The sequence below is a fragment of the Taeniopygia guttata genome, chromosome 3, assembly GCF_048771995.1.
Source record: "Taeniopygia guttata chromosome 3, bTaeGut7.mat, whole genome shotgun sequence".
Lineage (NCBI taxonomy): Eukaryota > Metazoa > Chordata > Aves > Passeriformes > Estrildidae > Taeniopygia > Taeniopygia guttata.
In genome coordinates, this window is record NC_133027.1 from 65,553,284 (window position 1) to 65,572,096 (window position 18,813).

The window sequence follows — 18,813 nt, forward strand, 5'->3', positions numbered from 1 at the left end:
GCTGGGAACTCCAATTATATGCATACAGCAAGTCTAAGGGGAAATTTAGAGAAAAGTTCTTGGAAACAGCACACAAGGAAAGTGATTGTTCTGTTGGTAGAAAAGAGAGGCAGTGAGAGATTGGATGCAGTGGGATTTTTGCTGCCTTGTCAAACTAGAATGTCTTCTGCAAACAAAGGAGATCCTTCAATCAATTGGCTTTACCAAAGAACTTAGAACACTTCACGTTTTGTTTTCTTTTATTAGCTGTCATTCTTCGACATGATGAATACTTACAGCAGTATGTTAAAAAAGATACAGTTAATTCTCTTGGCATCACTGCATAGCAGTCACAGCATTTTCACACAATCTAGTGCTTCCTTTCAGAATGATGCATATGGCATATATACGCACATATGGGGGCTGATTCTTGGTCCCAGTGAAGTTGGCGGGACCAGTGTTTGGCCCATAGAGTTGTATAAGATATGTGACTATGTATATATAAAATGCTTTACAATAAACATGACATATACAATCTTGAATTCAAAGATAAGCAGAATATATTTTACATCCAAGTCAAGCTTATGGTCTGCACTTAAAAGTTTATGTACCTAAAATATAGGATGGATTATAGAAACAAAGAGCATCAGTTTGCACCAATCAAAGTAATTTGAATACATATTCATGGCATGAAGCTTGCCTCGTGTTTTAGGTGGCTTTTTTTTTTTGGATTTGCAGGGTTTTAATTCCAATTTAATTGTTGATTTTTGTGGGCCATGGGGGTCATGGTGACATCAGGAGGGGAATGGGCATACCTTATGGACAACTCAGATGAGTGACTTAAAATATAAGGTAATAAATTATGGCTGGTACCCTGGCTGGTACCTGAAAATAAAAAGATGACTACTTGAGTTTTTCCTTTTTGAGGAGAATTCATTTGGAAGGGCTAAGCGTGCCTTGTCTGTCTAATTTGATGGAAACTTCTAGCAGAAATTTAAACCCTGGATTGCAAAAGCTGGTGAGATCACTATGCAGTGTAACAACAGCTTTATCTCATTTACAGCTTTCTCATTAATGATTGGGGAGGTTTTGGTTTTCTTCATGAAAACCAAGTTTATACAAAACTAATTGACCTGTGTTGTAGATTAGGTTAGACTCGACTGCAGATCATGTGTTTAGTTTTTTTTCCTTTTTCCTCCATCGACTCTATTTAATCTCAGCTACTCCTGTCTTTGTTCCTTGTATTTCAAAGGTACATGTTGTCAATAGTCCTTTTATTCCCCATTTGACTGGTGGCTGAACCACTGACAAATCTTTATGTAATGGCAATGCGTATGTATGCATTATTTTAACCAGCCTAAGATTTTCACTTATTATCACTTACTATTGTTAGTTATACAGAATTTTGCCTCTTAAATGGTATGAAATCTTCATTTAGAGGAGCTAGATTTTAATCTCATTTTTGGGGCATAAAAACATTTTAACATCCTGCTTTCAACAGCTTTTTTCCTCTTTCTATAGATGAAAACCTTAACTCTTTTTGAAAACTTCAAAATCTTTCAGCTGCACTGGCCCAAGGAAAAGTGGGAAGGAAAAATAATTTACAGGGGCCTTCTGTAAAGTGGCTGATAGGGCTGACACCACCAATATCTGTGTTATCTGCATAGCTTTTCTATTCTGTGCATCAGCAGCCTGTTGGCAGAATGGGGAGAAACACCAGTGCAGAAATGCTCTCCAAACCAGAGAACACCACACATGTCACAGCTGCGTGTGCTAAGCACTGGCTGTGCTGTTGGATTGGCTGGTACCAGTTGGGGTTTCTACGGGAAATCAGATGGTTGCATTTTGCATTACAGACCCCAGGGAACCTGGCTGCTGGGCATCTGCTGCCAGAGCCTACCCTTTCTGAGCACTTCTGTCTGGAGCACCTGAGGCAAACTGGCCCAGGCCCAAACCTGTGTAATGGGCTTGGCTCACAAGCACAGAAATGTTGCTGGGGCCACCCTGAACCTCTTTCAAGAACTGTTTCATTAGACAAGGTGTTTGAAATCTTAACTGGTATGTTCAGTGCACCAAAATCCCTCACAGCCTGATAATTTTCAGAAAAGCTTTTTAAAGTTGGAAAGTTCTAACATGGTAAGAGCAAACTTGTAATGGAACCTGTAGGTTCCACTTGTAGAAAAGGGAGCTTGGGTTTAATGTGGCTGTAACAAAATTTGATTTCTACCTAAGCTTTCCTATTGGACCGATTTTCTGGAAGCTCTTCAGAAACAGCTCGACAATGTTTCTGTCAAGACCTTTTTATGTTGCTAGACGCTGAATTTAACTAAATTTCAGAACATTTTTAAAAAATTCTTTGAACTAGATGGCAAAGGGCTTCAATTTCTTAGTAAAAAGATAAAACATGGAAAATTACATTCTTTTGTATGGACCTAAGTGCTTCTAAGCAGCGCATTACATTGCTCATGTAATGTCCTAATAATTGTCCTACATCTGTCAGAAGGAAAGGTACACCTAAAAAGCTGCAAAGTGGTGGTGCTTCCACCTGCACCACCCTCATGTGCTTAAGAAGATATTTATGTCCTGTAGTTAGAAACAATTTAATTCTACTAAAACTCTCCTGAGTGCCCTTTGCTTGCTGTGGTCCTTCTATTAGATGAATCTCGTTTAAATTAGTGGGAGGAAGGAGGTTTTCTACTGGTTGTACCTTACATAACAGTGGAGAGGCAGAAGAACATTGTGGAGTGCTTTGTGTGCTCACTGCATTTTTTGCCCTTTTTACTTCACTGGGATTCAGCCTCTTTTCTCTGAAGATACATACAAATAATTAGGAGTAAATAGTCCTTCACTAAACTCATGCTTTTTATTTTCCTCTAAACACATTAATCACCTTATGAGCATGAACTTTTTCTCATCAAGTCAATATTCCCTGTAATTGAGAAAAATGTTTTATATTTTCCCTTGCACTTCTGTGAGTAAACATCTTTCTCATGTTTCTCAAAAACCAACTTAAAAAGCTCCTTCTTTGTTGGCCTCTTCAATGTCTTCACATCTCAATGTGACTATCCAAATGTGACTACCTGGCCATACCTCATTCTTTTGGAAAGCAGCTGTACAGATCTGATGTACAGGGGGTTCACAACAACGCTGTACTTCACCTGAATGCAGTTATTCTTTCTGGGGGCAGAGGAGCAGGAGGCAATCCCTTTGGTGCAACACAGTAGTGTCTGAGAATACAATCTCACTGAAATGGTGGAAGTTTAGTTTAATAAAGGCTTTCTGAACTGAGGTTGTTTACGGCATAGTTAAGGCCAAGTATCTTTGACAAACATGAGATAATATAAAATTCTTCAGCCATTATGATAAGCTTTTTAGTAGTCTGACTACAACACATTTTTTTCCTTCATTGACTGACACTAATCTAAAAGTAAGTTGAAGAATTCTTTTAATTAAAGAAAAATACAAATGCATTTTGATGCTGACTATCTAAGAAGGGAATGTGGGGGAAAAATCAGCTACACTGCAACATCTCTCAAGAAAACAACTGAACTCCAGAACTAATGCCGTGCTTTGTAGATGACTAAGCTATTTAGTAAAAATTCACACATTTGAATAAATGGTAATCATGCTGAACTGTCAAATCATGTGGTGTTGCTGTGGGGCCTGGGGTTTTTTTTTGAACTTAAAACTTGAGGCTCGGTGAAACATTTGCCTAGACCGAGTGTGCAAGGTGCCATGGATTAACAACACGGACCCATATGGAATGTGTTTGAAGTTTTCAAGAAGTTATCCTGCCAGACTTCATTCCTTAATGACCTTTGATACACCTCGGGTAGTGGAAAGGCAGTTCAGAATCGTATCTTGTAATTGTATGATTTTGGCAGCTATCAGAAGATGAAGGATGCTAGAAGTTAAGGCTTTTATCCACAATGGTGTATATTAATAAACTCTATACCATATTTACAAATGCTTTCTCTTGTATTAAAACTAACAGTATTCTGTTCACAGTGCCAATGTTTTTACAGGTAGCAATCATCCCACAGTACTCCAGTATTTTGGCATGGGAATCAGTAGCGCTTTCTATTTACAGAAAATGTACACATATGAATATAAACAGGTAACTTGAAACAGTACTCAAAAGATAGATCTGTTTGTGTTTCAAAGGTTTAGGCTGTACTACACCATCCCTTTCAGCTGCGAGGGAATACTGCTCCTTGCAATGAAAGATGCCTTTTATCCAAAGTGGCATAAAAATGATTACCAAAACAAGCCTTGTTACACTGGAGGTGTGTATACGGAGAGTAACTTCAGTCCAAGGTTTATAGATCTTTTGTTTAGTGCACAGAATACAAAAGTTAAAAAGGTTTTTAACTACTAAAACAACCCGACTCTCTGCCCTCTGCGAGCACTGTCCCACTCGGTCCATGTCCTCTGGATGCTGGAGATGCTGGTGGCTTAATGTGCAGCCCAGCTGCCAGCCTAGAAAGGGTGTGGCGCTCTGGGCCTATATACACATGGCACAATATGACCTGTGGTAAATGAAGAGATCACCAAGAGTGCCTCTCTGTGCCCCCCGTTCTCTCAGCAATCCTCCCTGCTTCATGGCAATTGGAACTGGCTTGGCTTCATGGCTGCTGACTGGGACTCCGCAATGGGGCAGTTTGGGATCAGGAGTGACTAATGACATCAGGCATGCGCAGAATGGAGAGAGGGGAGAGGAGCGTGAAGATCAAAAAGAAACCCAGCAGAACCATGGGCATGTTCATGAGGACCCTTAGAGCTTTGCCATTTTTTGCCTTTGCACGGTGTTGACAACAGGCTCCTGCTCCCCGGGACCTTTTTTTGCTGCTGTGACCAAGACGGAGATAGCAGTGCTAGAAGGAAAAGTGCAAAGCTGCCACTAATGAGTCTCTTCTTCATTTAAAGTCTGTTCCTGGCTGCCAGTCACTTGGCCTGAGTGGTCATTGCTCCTACCACTGCTGTGTTGCTTGTGCAGCAAACTTCTCCACTTGGCCTTGTTCCTCCTGAGATGGTTTAGCATGTTTTCAGATAGGGGAGTGTTGCCTGTAAACTGGGCCCATCTCTCAAAGAGTGGCTCAACGATGTATGTCATGAACCCTGGAGAAACACACAAGGGACAGCTGGTGAGCAACAAGTTAATTCCACAAGTGCACTGCTCCACTGAGTGCCTCAAAAGCAAAGAGCAAGGTAAGTGGCAAAAGCCCTGATGAGAAGTAACAACAAACTCTCAGACAGACATCAATTCCTTTTGAAATGCAGAGCTTTTGACCAGCATACATGACAAGATGTGGCTTTAGCTGTGTGTGCCGCAGTAAACTCTGTGACTGTCAGCAACCCTTTGAGGAGATTTCAGACAAGAAAGTCATCAGTGTTCAACACTTGCTGCAATTTTTTCCCGTGGGTATTTTCCCCCTATGCAAAGACTCCTTTGTCTTTCTGTTGAACACTTGGCTTAGATAGATTTCTTTTCAAGCATTTTAATTTAGAACATATTTTTTAACTCTTAGGGGATACACAGCTCTTATTGTTAAAACAACTGGATCGGAGTGGGGCATGTCCTGAATAAAACTTTCTCTTAGAGCTTCTGCCATAGTGAGATAAACATGAAGAGAATGAAACTAATACTTACCAATCTGGATGCTTGGTACTGTATCCTTTTGCTGATTACAAAGGGGGCTTATTTCCAGTTCAAATTTTTGTTCCAGATCACCTACAAAAAAAAAGGAAAAAAATTTTTTTTCTGCCACTTTTATCTCTTCTCCATACCTATGCCACACTCTTACAGTTGTCTGCAACTGTGTGAGGAATTGGTAGAAAATCTTCTACCAATGATGACCATGGTAAATGTCTAAATACCTTCGTTTTCTGGACTTCTTTTTAGGTACCAGAGAAACCCATTTTCCATACAAAGAAAAATCTAAGAAAAGATGACGATGACTTTTAGATGAACATTAAATCTTAGCATGTAAGTGTTCTGAGGATCTTAATTTTTAAAATAGATTCTCTTATGAGAAAGGTTTTAAGACATTCTAGTTCATTTACTCATTTGTCAGATCACTTCCTACCAGAAAATTGCAGCATATCAATTTTAGCTCTACAGTAGTACTGCAGTGGAAATTGCTAGTGTGTTCTTGTGGAAGTGGCTCATAAAGGGAAGAGTGTTGGAGCCCGGCAGCCCACAGCTGTGGCTGCACTAACAAACTAGTAAGGACCAAAGTATGGACTCCAGCAATGTTTCAAGTATCAAGAGTTACGGAGGTCAAGTTATAAATGCGGAAAAAAGATGAAATTAAAAGTCTATCTTATTACTGTGCTGTAGCTGGGTATCAAGCTATGCCTTTGCTCCTGCACTGAGCGTATTTATTTCCTGGGTCATCTAGGATGTTCCCAGAGAGGCATCTGCACAGGACTGATTCGAGACAGCAAAGTAGCTGGCTGTACTCCTAGCTACCTTCATAGCAGAGTATTTGACTAACTGGACCAGGAGGTCTCTAGTTCCAAATCCGGGACTGCCCTCAAGGTTCCTGCAGGCAGCTCCTGTGACCAGCCCTGGGGACTGTTTCAAATTGTTGGAAGAAAAACCTGACTGGGGAATCTGCTCACTCCAGATGCCACCTCAGATTGCTCCTGATGCAGAATTGACCAGATTTGACACTGAGAAGATGCTCAGTGTCAAATAAACAAAAAATTATTCCTGCAGAAATAGTCACACAGGACAGGTTTCTGTACATAGTAATGGCAGGAGATGTTTTTTATGGAGTTGAAGGTCATCAATAACAACGACCATGCTGGATTTAAGAATTCAGCAGAAAAAACATCTCAGTGTGTGTAATTTGCTCACTGCTATGGTAGACAACAGTCACTTTTTCTGCTGGAGAGACTGTCTTCCCTATGCCTGCAATTACTTCATGCAAAGATTGCTCTGAGTTAAGTTTTGGGTGTAGGGGTTTTCTTAAAACAAACACTCTCTGTGAATGCAACACGTTCATCCTTTGTGATTGTTAGCCTTCTCTGCCAGTGTACAATCCTGGTTATTGCAAGAGGTACAGAACCTTTCCTGTCTACAGTATGGAAGGGAAGAGAGAGTTAACTGTGTGCAAGCTAAGATGTGCCACTTCCCCTCACACAACAATATTTTGTCCATCTGATTTATTAATAAGGATATAGTGAGGGCTGGTTAGGAAATACTTTCCTATAAGAAGACATGCTAGTTTAGACAAAATGCTGTATTCAACCCATAAAGAAACACTTTGCTTTAAATCCACTGTTTTTGTTTAAAAGCTCTCTTCTCCCCATGAACGGTTTTTGCTGTTGTGCTACTCAGGTTCTATAGCCCCATATAAAACACTGTACATTTCTAAGCCTCGCCTTTCTTCCCTTTGCAGCATGGAATCACTTCTTAAATGTGAACAGAGTATCTTCAGTTCTAATTGAGTACTTAGAAAGTATGAGGAAAACATTTTTAGCTTCATGAACAACCAAAAGGAACAATTTAGCAAAACTGAAACACAATAACAGTTTCTTATGTTTCCAAATGTGCAATTTGTCTTCTTCTCATCTACCCCTCCAAAAATGTTTGACTAAAAGAAAGTTTCTAACTCCAGTAATATCCCCTCTGTAGGTGTTCTGGGTAGAAAATGGTTGGCCTGTCTGGCTCAAAGTATATCCACATTTTCTTGTCTTTTATAAGTCAATTAAGTAATTGACAAAGATTTATAAGATTTGCTTTTGCATTATAAGTACTTAAAATGATGGTCAATTTTTTTTTGTTTTTGTTTCAAGTTACTGTAAAAGGAACTGCATGAATTAGTTCCTGAGAACTTTTATGCTAGGGAAAACCTTCCAAGCAATTTTAAAACCTTATCAGAGAAACTGATAATTAATGCTTCTTCAACATTGGCCATTTTCTTGAAAGCTTTTTCTTACTACTTCCAGTTTCATGTATGCAAATCAAGTTTTATTACTTACTCTGTGTTCCTAGCTGTGCTGACTTTTAAAAGATCTGAAAATAAATTAGAGTATTTTTCTAGTAAAGAGTTTTGTTAGGAGCTGCTGTAGGTGTCAAATGCTCCCTGAAATGTACCTGGATTGTATATTTTATTTATTAACTTTTAGTATAGATGCACCAGATCACTGGAAGATCAGGATCTGAGTCTCTATTAAAATGGCCTTAGAAATGTTCTATTAAAAAAATGTTAAAACTTTGTTCCAGAAGGTAGATTAATCAAAGCACTAATTGTGATATTATCTGTCTCATCTATAGTTAAAAATCAAAACATGAGACCTTATGGTTTCCAAATGTTAAACTTAGTTCTAAAAGGTACCTTCAAGCCCCATCATTGTGTGAAAGGGGGCAGAGAGGTCTACAAAAACACTTTAAAGTGAAAATGGTATCTAAACGCATGCTATTTAATACTGGGGGTATTGTACCACTGAACAGGATTATACAGCCACTAGTGATAATCAGACCACCGCTTTTGTATAACTGTCCCACATAAAATGCTCCTTTTCTCCCTGTGATGCTTCTAACTGGTCTCATGTATTCAGGTATCTCCTTTCAGAGGTATGGTTTAGATGGTAGATGAACAAATCTTGAGAGCAGTGGAAAGAGCTTACATTTGCAAGAGTTGAGCTGTCTTTCTCAGCATGGTGCCCCAATACACTAAAGGTGAAGTATTGCACCTCCTGAGCTGTCTGCTGATTATGCCTCATACACATCTGACCAACTAAACCTGCATTGGGCAAGACGCTTATGTCGCTTCAAAGGCATCAAAGATATTTCACCAGCTTAAACCAACATGGGCTGAAAATTAACTCGCTGACTGGTTTGTCCTTGTTAAAGACTAACTGTACTAGGTACCAGCTCAGATGTGGCTTTATTTTGTAGTGCAGAATGTTAAATGAGCTAAGAACTTCATTGCGTGCTCTTCCACTTGCCTTCAACTCGCAGGATGCTCTGAACAAAGAATTTAGCAGCGATTAAACTCTGCTGCACCCTGTGCTGTAGCACAGCATGACCTTGCCTATGCAGATAGAGCCAAATGGTGTAATTACTGTGTTTCAAAAAAAACCCTGCGTGACTGTGCTCTCTGCAGGGGTCTGAAAACATTTGCAGTAGGTTCTAGCTGAGGTTTGGCTTGCCTGCTTTGGCCTTTTCAACAGCATGCTGGGAAGTGTGTTTGAACCCCTTCTCTGCATTTGCAGGCAGAAGAATGCGTCATATTTGGGAAACAGTGAGGGTAAGACTTCCATCAGAGGTGTAGTGAGAGCATGAAAAGCGAGACAAAACACAGTGCTAGGATACTGGGGCAGTGTGGTGCCAGCACCATTCCAGCTCAGAAATGCTCGTGGTGACTGGAGGGTCTCAGAGAAGAACCCAGCCACGGGCTTTTCAGCTGAACTCAAGTGCTGAGGCACAGCAAAACCCTCCCTCCTGCCTGATGCTGGTACGGGAGCAGAGAAACACTTGCTGCTCTTCTACCCCTTCACGCTTTTCCAGTGAGGCAGTGCATCTCTGAAGAGTTTGTTCTTCAAGGAGCATTTCAGTGCTACCTCAGAAACCATGGAAAGCTGAGGTGAAAGGGGGCTGCTGTGAGTGGAAGGGGCTGACCTTGCCGGTAAAACTCTTCGCAGACCCGTTCACTCCACTGCTTGCTCAGATCCCAGACCCGGCAAGGGTTGCAAATGTCAGCACACTTGAGTGCAATCTGAAAGCAAGAAGAAAAGTAGTAGTGAGACAGGAAGTTACTGTCTAGCAGTGCTTCAGCAGTAAATCTGCAGTTAGGGAACTCCCAGGCCCCACCAGCGATGCCAGGAAGGGTTAAGATTACCTTTCAGGGACTCAGCCTCACCCAAATGTGCCCTTTGAGGAAAGAACATTTATTTATGCTGCAAACAAAACTTTCATTCAGCCCTCCACTTTACTGTAGTGCGAACAAGAGCAGGACCAAATTCCAAGGCTGCAAAGTGTTTTGGATATTCCTTGGAAGAAATAAGCCAACAAAAGCCTCAGGCTGGCTCCTGCTGACTGCTTGGCTCAGCATCCATGGCTGATGACAAGGAAGGGAAGAACCAAGCTGGTGTATTTGGGCATGATTTCTCTGCGGTCTCAGTGAGTGACCTTGCATTTCACTTCAATTACACTTCATCTTAATGTCTGCATATTTTTGTTTACAAAGCTAAGCACAGGGCTCTCCACACTGCCCCTGGCCTGGTTTCACTTAGTTAACTAGTACTTTTAAGTGCTTTGTAGGAGAATGAATAGAGGGGAAAAGGTTTTTAAAACCAAGTAACTACTTCAGAAAAGTAAACCATGTAATAGTCTGCCTGTCTTACTGCCTTGGAACAAAATATCACGTGCCTTGTTTCTTCACAGACTGAACACAGTCATTCTGTCTGACAGGAGTCAGAAGTCATTCTGGCACCCGGGAAGAAAACATAAGTATTTCCTCTAAGAGTTCAGACCTGTCAATCAGCAGAGGGAAATCTCCAACTCACTCTTCTCTTTGGATTAAGCTGATTAGCCTTAATGTTATTGTCTACTGCAAGGACCTTTCAAACATTCTTTAGCTTACTCCAATCAATCAAGAGTTCTTGATCTTTTTCTTTTCTTCTTCCATAACTAATCCACCAGAGAAGTAAATATTACTGCCTAGTGCATAAGAAACCTTTTTTTTCCCCATAGCTGAGAGCTGCTTTTGGTATTTGCACAACCTTCTTGCCTTATCTGTCCAGAAATATGGTCAACCTATCACCCTGTCCTGCACAGTCTATGCAGGAATCTGACAGAAGACTGTGTTTCAGCCGGAACAGGTGAGAAGCTACTACATTTCCCATACTGCTGGAGGTGGAAGAATGAACACATCAGTACTTCTTTCCTTGCAGCTGTCACCTTTTCCATGACACTGATGGAAAGAAAATATGTAGATGTTTGTTTTATAAATGAAAATGATTACTTCAACTTCTTTATGTATTTAGGAATGAAATTAATGTAATTTCTCCAAAGAAGGAAGTATATGTAGCTATGTTAATCACAATAATGCATTAATAGATAGAGGTTTATTCTGAAGAGTCTGGTAATGACTGCTGTTTAGCTGAAGAACCAGCATGAACCTATTTGATTTTTGAATAAAGCATGGGTTTTTCATTAGCTGGCAGATGCACTAGAGAAGCATCTGCTGCCATAGCAACAGCTGTCTTTGCAGAGGCAGTTTCTGAGCATCCATCACAGGAACAGGACTTGATGTCAGGGTGTCCTGGAAAGAACACCAACAAGGGGGCTCTCCTGCACAGTGCTAGAAAATAACACCAGTGGAGTGACATTTGCCAGAAGAGAGACACACACTATAACTGAAGCATTGCCTGGCAAGAGAAGCAGTGTTTTGGAAATAAAATAATCTAGCTTATCTCCATTCCTTAGCATTTGACACTCTCCTGTACCTATTGCATTCACAGCTTTTTAACTCAAGGAAATTACATAAGGAAATACTGGAAGTACCTTATGCTTGCCTGATGTGCCAGAAGGTGGCAGAAGGGAAGTGTTTATGGTAATAGGTAAGGAGAGGCTGATAGCCAGACATGCTATAATATACTACTCTTAACATATACTAGGAAATACTGTGACCTGAAAAATTAATAAAAACAAACAAACAAAAAAATGAAGTTACCTGAAGCATGAAATGTCTGTCTTGTGCATCCTCCAGCCTCAAATCCTGATTGTCAAGATGAGATTTCAGACGGATCAAAAATTCATTCTGCCTGTTGATGTCTGTTGCCAAGATCAGGGAGCCCAACTGCTGCTCAATGTCCTGTCTGCAATGAAGGTAAATAAGCCCCTTTAATCATGGAATCATTCAACATGAAGAGCTCAAACAACCTACTTTGGATCACTGGAGCTGGCATAAAGCTCCCTCCTTCTTTATGGACCCAGTCTGATCTGTTTGGTCAGTCTCTGCTGACTGTTCCACCTGCCCAAATGGGTTCAAGAAGAATAGATAATGTAGAAGAAAAATGCTTGTTGGCACAGGTTGTTCTGAAGACTTCTAAAAAGTGCTAGGCAAGTACAAAAAAACCCACCCTGAAACAACAGCATGTTGCATGAAGAAAAATACTTCAGCTCCTCAGAGCTGAACACCGAATACTGCAACTTTGAAGTTGCAGTCAAAGTTGTGAAGGTCTAGATTGAAGTCCTTTAAAGTTGTTGGTCTGATGCAAAGAATTTCTGGAGGGATATAGAGCTTACCGCTTCCAGGTAACTTGTTTATATTCTTGGTAGAGTCACCTGTGATTTAAAATGTATTACTGCAGTCTGTTCACTGTCTCAATTTCCCATCCTTGGTGGGACTAACACAAGTAAAAAGCTAGTAGCAACTTGGCCAAGGTGCTCATGTGGCTGCTCTTTTTTTGCTTTATCCATAAAGCTTGAACCACATTCCCTCAGCGACATGTGGAAGTCCAGAGCAGTCTTGATGCTCCTTGACCAACTCCTTCAATGTCCTGTTTTTAATCACTAATTCTTTCCATATTTGGTTGGTGCTATGGAAGATGAAAAATGCCAAAAATCCATCCGAACAAGTCCACTCTTGCTGGGACTCCCCATGTTCCTGGTGCTGAGAGTGGCCATTCCTGTGCTGCAGAAGTGGGTAGGTCTTAAAAAATACTTCTGCTGTGTAACTTTGTCTCATGATTTCACAGTGGCACCAAGAAGGGGCAGGAAGTTCAGCCTATTCTGAAGCCTGGGCCTCTTTGCCAGTGTGCTTTTAGGGAGGGAGAAGGAGGCCATGGCCTAGCTTCAGTGATTCTGGTGGACACTTACGTGACCTCCTTGGGCAGGTGGGCGAGCAGCCGTGACTCTCGAAGCATGCCTATGGTAGAGCGCCAGTGGTGGTTCTCCAGCACCGACACGTTCTGGGGAGCAATAACACCAGTAAACGCAAGGATTAGGATGGTATCCATGGTACAGGTACACACTGGGATTTGCCATATCACATGATACCCAGAGCTGGTTGGACATGCTGCAACATGAGCCTAAAATGTGTGCTTTTCAGCCACAGTTGGATTAGAGTAATTGGTCTAGATTTCTAAGCTAAGGATTTCCAGTTAAGGACCTTGTGCTTTTGGGTTTCTTAGCTAAGGTCAGCCCTAGAGGCCTGTTGTTCTGCAATTTTTGACTCCTGCTGTGAACAGAGAAGCTAATCTCATCTGAGTGGGAGGTAATTTGCTTTCTAGCAGATTTTTTAACAAATAAATTCAAGCAGGAGTGCAAAGGTGTATTTTTACCTCCTACTGATTCTAGGCTAACTTTTCAGCATCTACAGTTGGAATGCAGAGCAGACAAGAAAAAGAAAACTAAACTTCCAAATTTCTCTTTGAGTCAGGGAACTGGAAGCTGCCTACAGCTGTTCAGTGGAAGCAAGAGGAACAGCAGTACTGCGGAGCATTCACAGGCTTCAGCAACTTAGTCTGCAACAAATTTTGACTCCTTGTTTTCTTGTTTTCAACTAAGTGGAACCAAAGTTAGGTTGGAAAAAAACTGCTAGGGAGCCAAAACCGAGCTTTCTTAGGTTGTCAGTAAATTACAACAAATTTGGTATCTTATATCTGATGACTTGAAATTGCTATCCTGACACAGTGCATTTTTCAATCATCACTTGTTTAGTTCACAGAGTACTTTCTACCACAAAATGCCTCAGAAAGGTCACTTGTTCAGAAACCTTTATCATCTGTTCCCTGTTTTGGGCAGTTCACAGTTTTTGCAGTACACGAGCACTGGATAAGAAAAACAAAACAAAACACAAGCAAACCTTTTAAGCAGGCAGCAGAACAAGAACTCCACCTTGTCACTGCCAGCTGGGAAAGTGGAGTCAGAATCTCGCTCTCCAGCCACTGTCCACCTCTAGCTCCCTCACACACAGTCCCTCCCACAGCTCAGAGGTTTTGCCATAGTAGTGCCTTTCCCGTGGGACATGATGTGCAGCTTGCACTTCTACAAGAGGGACTGAGCAGTATTTTCTGCCTAAGTCTTCCCCATCTTCCTCTGTAGTCCTGTCTTATCTAATGACTATTAAAAAACTAAACACTGCATAACCAAGATCCAATTTGTATTTTGATCATCTTGCCTAGTACAAAGGTGAGAGTAAAAATTGGATTGACTTCCTATCACAGTACTTCATGCAGTGCTTTTTGCTGCTTCCGAATTCACAGAAACAATGTTGCTTTGGTATTTCTCTGGGTTTGTCTGCCTTACAGAAATCCCAGATTCTGGGGGAAAAAACCAAAGTAGAACCAAATCCAAAACTTTCAAACCATGTAAAAACCAATTCCTTTTCTTAGGAAGAGCTGATGGACTCAGATCACAACATCAGTTATGCAATACAGAAATTACTTTTGACAGGAATTCTGTTCATTTGCCAACTTAAATATCCCTTTTCTCCTTTTGCCTAAATACATCAGGTTGGACTTTTGTAACCCTACACTCTGACCAAGAAAAATAAGATAATGTAATAGGCCATAATAACAAATTTTTGGGGTTTTTTTTTCACCTACAAAGTCGCAGAGCTGAATACTGGGTCCCAAGAGTCATCCCAAGGCCACAGGTTGCCATCTTCCTACTAAATTGGACAATTTCTATCTGATGTCAACTTTGGCTTTTGGGAAGGCTTACACTTGTTTATGACAGTGCCTGTGTACACAGTTTCCTGTGACCCTGGCCTGACTGCATCCTTGAAACATTGCAACCAGGGAGATCCCCCTTGGAGCACCCTGTGCCCCCACATCCCTTCCACCGTGGCAGCCTTACTTGCTGTGAGGAGCTGCTTCAGCAGTACCTGCCTCTAAGAGGGAATTACACTCCATGGATACAGCTGCCCCTTGGCCATACTGAAGGCCAGCCAGAATAGGGCTGAGGCATCTGAGATGCATCCAATCAGTAGTTACTCATAGGAAAAGCACACTCAAGTAGTCATCTCAGAGTATTTCCACTTCTCAAAGTTTCTGCTCTTTGCCTGCTGCTATAAGGGGAACCTCAACTTGACACCACTGCACTGTTTAGTCTCCCACACTGAAACTACAGGGAGGGAAAAGGAAAGGTCACATTAACAAGCAACAACTGAGCATGAAGTCATATGACTCTCCTCTTAAATGTAAGGAGCCAGAATCCCTGAAGCGGCTGCCAGCAGTTAGTAGAGTCAGCTATTCCCCCTAGGAACACACTACTGCTTTATTAAGACTAATTGCCATGAGCTATCTTATCACCTAGGCTGGTGGGAGACAACCCATGCAGGAAAATCTCCGTGCTGGCTTGCAGACTGAGGCTCTCAGCTCTGCTTCACGTGGTCTTTTGTTTTTTTAAAAAACTGAGTAGTGCAGCTTTGCTTTAAAGGCTGCACTATAGGAAGCTCCTGTCACATTTACAGCCCAATCCCACTAGATTGCTATAACAAAGACTTCAGGACTATGACAGTTTGTTTTCTTAAGCTACGACAATATTTCCAATCTGTTACTTAGTCTGAGCTATTCAAACCACTGCATTCAACATACACATTGAAAAAAGAACAGTAACTTGAAGAGAGGAAGACTTTCTACTAACTATGTGCAGAGCAAACTTCAGTTTTAATTCAAAGGGTTCAGAATTTCTTTCAATCTCTTCAATCTATTTGTGCTCATTGAGCAGTTGGTTTAACTACATGATGTTAAATAGTCAAAAATTACATTTATAAGTGTTGCTTTTAAGGAAGACTGCATAAGAGAACAGTTTTTACTGATGCCCAAAATGTACTTTCCTATTTCCAGCTTACCTACATTAAAGTTGTAAAGCGTCCTTTCATGGTTTTCTGAAATCTGTTTTGTACTACAGATGTTGTACATGATCTATCCACACTTCTAAACTTCTACCCTTCATTTAAAAGCCAGACAATACAAGTCAGAAGCAAAGTCTGCATCACATTACAAGGAATGCTGTTGTGCTCCTCACATAAAACGAAGTGGCCTCCAGACTACTAGAGTAATCTTCTATGCTCTCAACTGTCCTTGTAATGCTGGAGATTTCAATAAATTGCTTTTATCTGTGTAGAAAATTATGGTGCATGCAATCATGTGCAACAGACCTTAGAAAATTACCCTACAGATTACAAAACAAAGTGTCTTGCATCATAAAATACAGAATTTAGTTTGAAAATAAATATTGAAAGCTCTGAAGTCCTTGGTGATGTCTTCCTGAAACATGACTCTTCTTACATACACACTTCAGAAGCTGTCAAACGCTTTACATCTTTGTCAAGAACTGACCTACCTCATTTTACAAAACCTTGTCTTCTAAATGTAAATGTAAAGTTTTAATTTAAATGTCAAGAGACATTTAAAAGCATAGAAATGCCACACAGTTTCTCAATGACAGATGATTGCCAGCTCTGTTAAAACTTACTTTCATTTTATCCTTTTGCTGATTAATCCCAGCAGTTCTGTGGCTGTGGTACTTAAAAACCAAAAACCTAAGAACTTTGTTTCAGTTTCAAGCACATGTTAAAGTACATGTTTTAAAAACTGTTCACTAAATCTAAATTTTTGACTATATATGTTTTCAGCAAAACTTTTTTCCAGGAGTTATTTTTACTGGCATCCATATACTGTATACTACTAAGATCTTTGGAAACAATGTGGGACCATTTTCAGTTAAAATAACTCTAACTTGCTTAAGTAGGCTACTTCAGATCTCATTTGCTGTTGAAAGATTGCACTTTTCTGTTTTGTCACTGCCTTTTCTAACCAACATTTGTAAGTACATTCAAACCCAAATACCTGAGCAAAAATCACTTCTCTAAGATAAGATGTTTTAGCTGTATGTCTTTCAGATTAGCCTGATTTTTCAACCTAATTATAAAGTACTGTTTGCCACTATTAATTTGAGAAGGAATTGTTTATACCTTTTCAAAAGACGAGGAGTTTTCTGGAATGGCTCTACTCACTCCTCTTCAAAACATCCTTACCATTCCCAAAGTACTGCAGCTTAGGCCCCTGGCTTTTTTCCCTGCTCACTCAGCTGACCTGACGTTTAGAAAAGACTGGACTAGAAACATATGGGTATGATATAATCAGCTCCATCAGCTTATGATGAGGCCAGCCACATTTTCAATGTTTGAGCATAACTGTGCCTTGGCTGGGGCTCCCACAGTCCAGCCCATTCCCATGTCTGAGGGCAGGACAGTTGCACCATTACACAATCCACTTCTTATAGGAAAACCCAAACATCGCTTGTGTAGGGTAGAAAAAGAGAGACTCTCTTATCAAGCAGTAAGCACATCACAGCAATCTCTCAGTTTGCTAAGTATGTGTATGTAGCTATTGGTGATTCTTCTTCAGGTAGGTTAATTTTTAATGCAGGATATTCTGTTTCTGACAACCTCCAAGAAGGCTGAAATTGACTCTTCCAAAGCGGCTGGAAAGCAGCCCAGTGGGAGTGCTGGCTGACAGCTGACTGAACATGATTCTGTGTGTGCCCAGGTGGCCAAGCAGACCAATGGCATCCTGGCCTGAATCGGGAACAGTGTGGCCAGCAGGACCAGTGCAGTGACTGTCCCTCTGTACTCGGCACTGGGTGAGGCCACACCTCGAATGCTGTGTCCAGTTCTCGGCCTCTCACTTTAAAAAGGACACTGAGGCGCTAGAACATGTCCAGAGAAGGGCAGCAAGACTCATGAAAGGTGCAGAGAACTTGTCTTATAAGGAGTGGCTGAGGGAGCTGGGGGTGCTTAGCCAGAGAAAAGGTGGCTCGGGGGGACCTGATTGCCCCCTGCACCCACCTGAAATGAGGCTGTAGAGTCTCTCCTGCTGTGCCTGCAGTGAGAAGACCAGAGGGAATGGCCTTAAACTAAGACAGGGGACTAAGACAGGGGAGATTCAGATTAGATAGTAGAAAAAACCTGTCACTGTTAGGGTGGTCAGGCATTGAAATAGGTTGCCCAGGGAGGTGGTGGAGTCACCATTCCTGGAGGTGTTTAAGAGGTGTCTGGATCTGGTGCTGGGTGAAAAGTTGGGCTGGATATGATGATATTAAAGGTCTCTTACAGCCTTCATGAGTCTGTGATTCTATGAGTCTGTGATTCTAAAGGTTAAAAATCACTACTAACTCCATTTACTACCTGTGAATTATGGTTAGTGCAACCAAAATTAAGATTTGCTCTGGCAGCAAATTGCTCTGGCACATTGTATCCATAAGTACAATGCAAAGAATAGAGAGATGTGCATATACAATAACAACATATACATGTGTGTGGAGATTATACTCGTAGGACAGTTTTATATAAAATACAAAACTACAATGATTGCCATAGGCCAAAATCTCAAATATATTCAAAAAGGACCACAAAAATCAGGCAGCATGGGTTCACTGCTGGTTATTGAACAAGAGAGTCTGTATCTTTGTTTCAGGAAGTTTTCTATTACTGCTTGCCAGAGCTGAAAGGATGTATACTAGGTGAAGGACAACTCTGTACTTATCCCAGACTTATGTTTCTCTCTGAGATCTTTTAATGGCTGCTCTTAGAAACAGGATACTGGTCTAGACGGCCTGTGGTGTGACCTAGTGGCTTTCTTGAAGTTCTTTCTTTGTATCTCGAGGAATGTTACTGTAAATGTCTGTGACTTTTCCTTTGGTTTCATCTGTCTTCTATTTTTTTATGCAGTGCTCATTAAGTGTTCAATTTTACTACAGCCACATGAAGCAAAGTTTTCCTTTAATGCAACACCAATTTAGAGCATGCCTTCTCACTCTTTCAGTGAGAAGATGAGATCTTCCTGTCATGATTTCAACTGTCCTAC

General features: G+C 40.9%; 1 protein-coding gene across 7 annotated transcripts in view; it reads right to left on the reverse strand.

Moving 5' to 3' along the window:
* Positions 1-221: 221 nt before the first annotated feature.
* The window catches only part of PDE7B (phosphodiesterase 7B), a 169,553-nt gene continuing 150,961 nt past the window's right edge, over positions 222-18,813 (reverse strand). For all 7 annotated transcript variants that reach the window (XM_072927033.1, XM_002194363.7, XM_030269577.4 and 4 more), the window contains 5 exons: positions 12,815-12,906; positions 11,667-11,811; positions 9,611-9,707; positions 5,630-5,710; positions 222-5,097 (listed from right to left, as the gene is read on the reverse strand). In XM_072927033.1, coding sequence (XP_072783134.1) covers positions 4,880-5,097; positions 5,630-5,710; positions 9,611-9,707; positions 11,667-11,811; positions 12,815-12,906 — 633 coding nt within the window. In that variant the 3' untranslated portion in view covers positions 222-4,879. The remainder of the gene's footprint in view (positions 5,098-5,629; positions 5,711-9,610; positions 9,708-11,666; positions 11,812-12,814; positions 12,907-18,813) is intronic.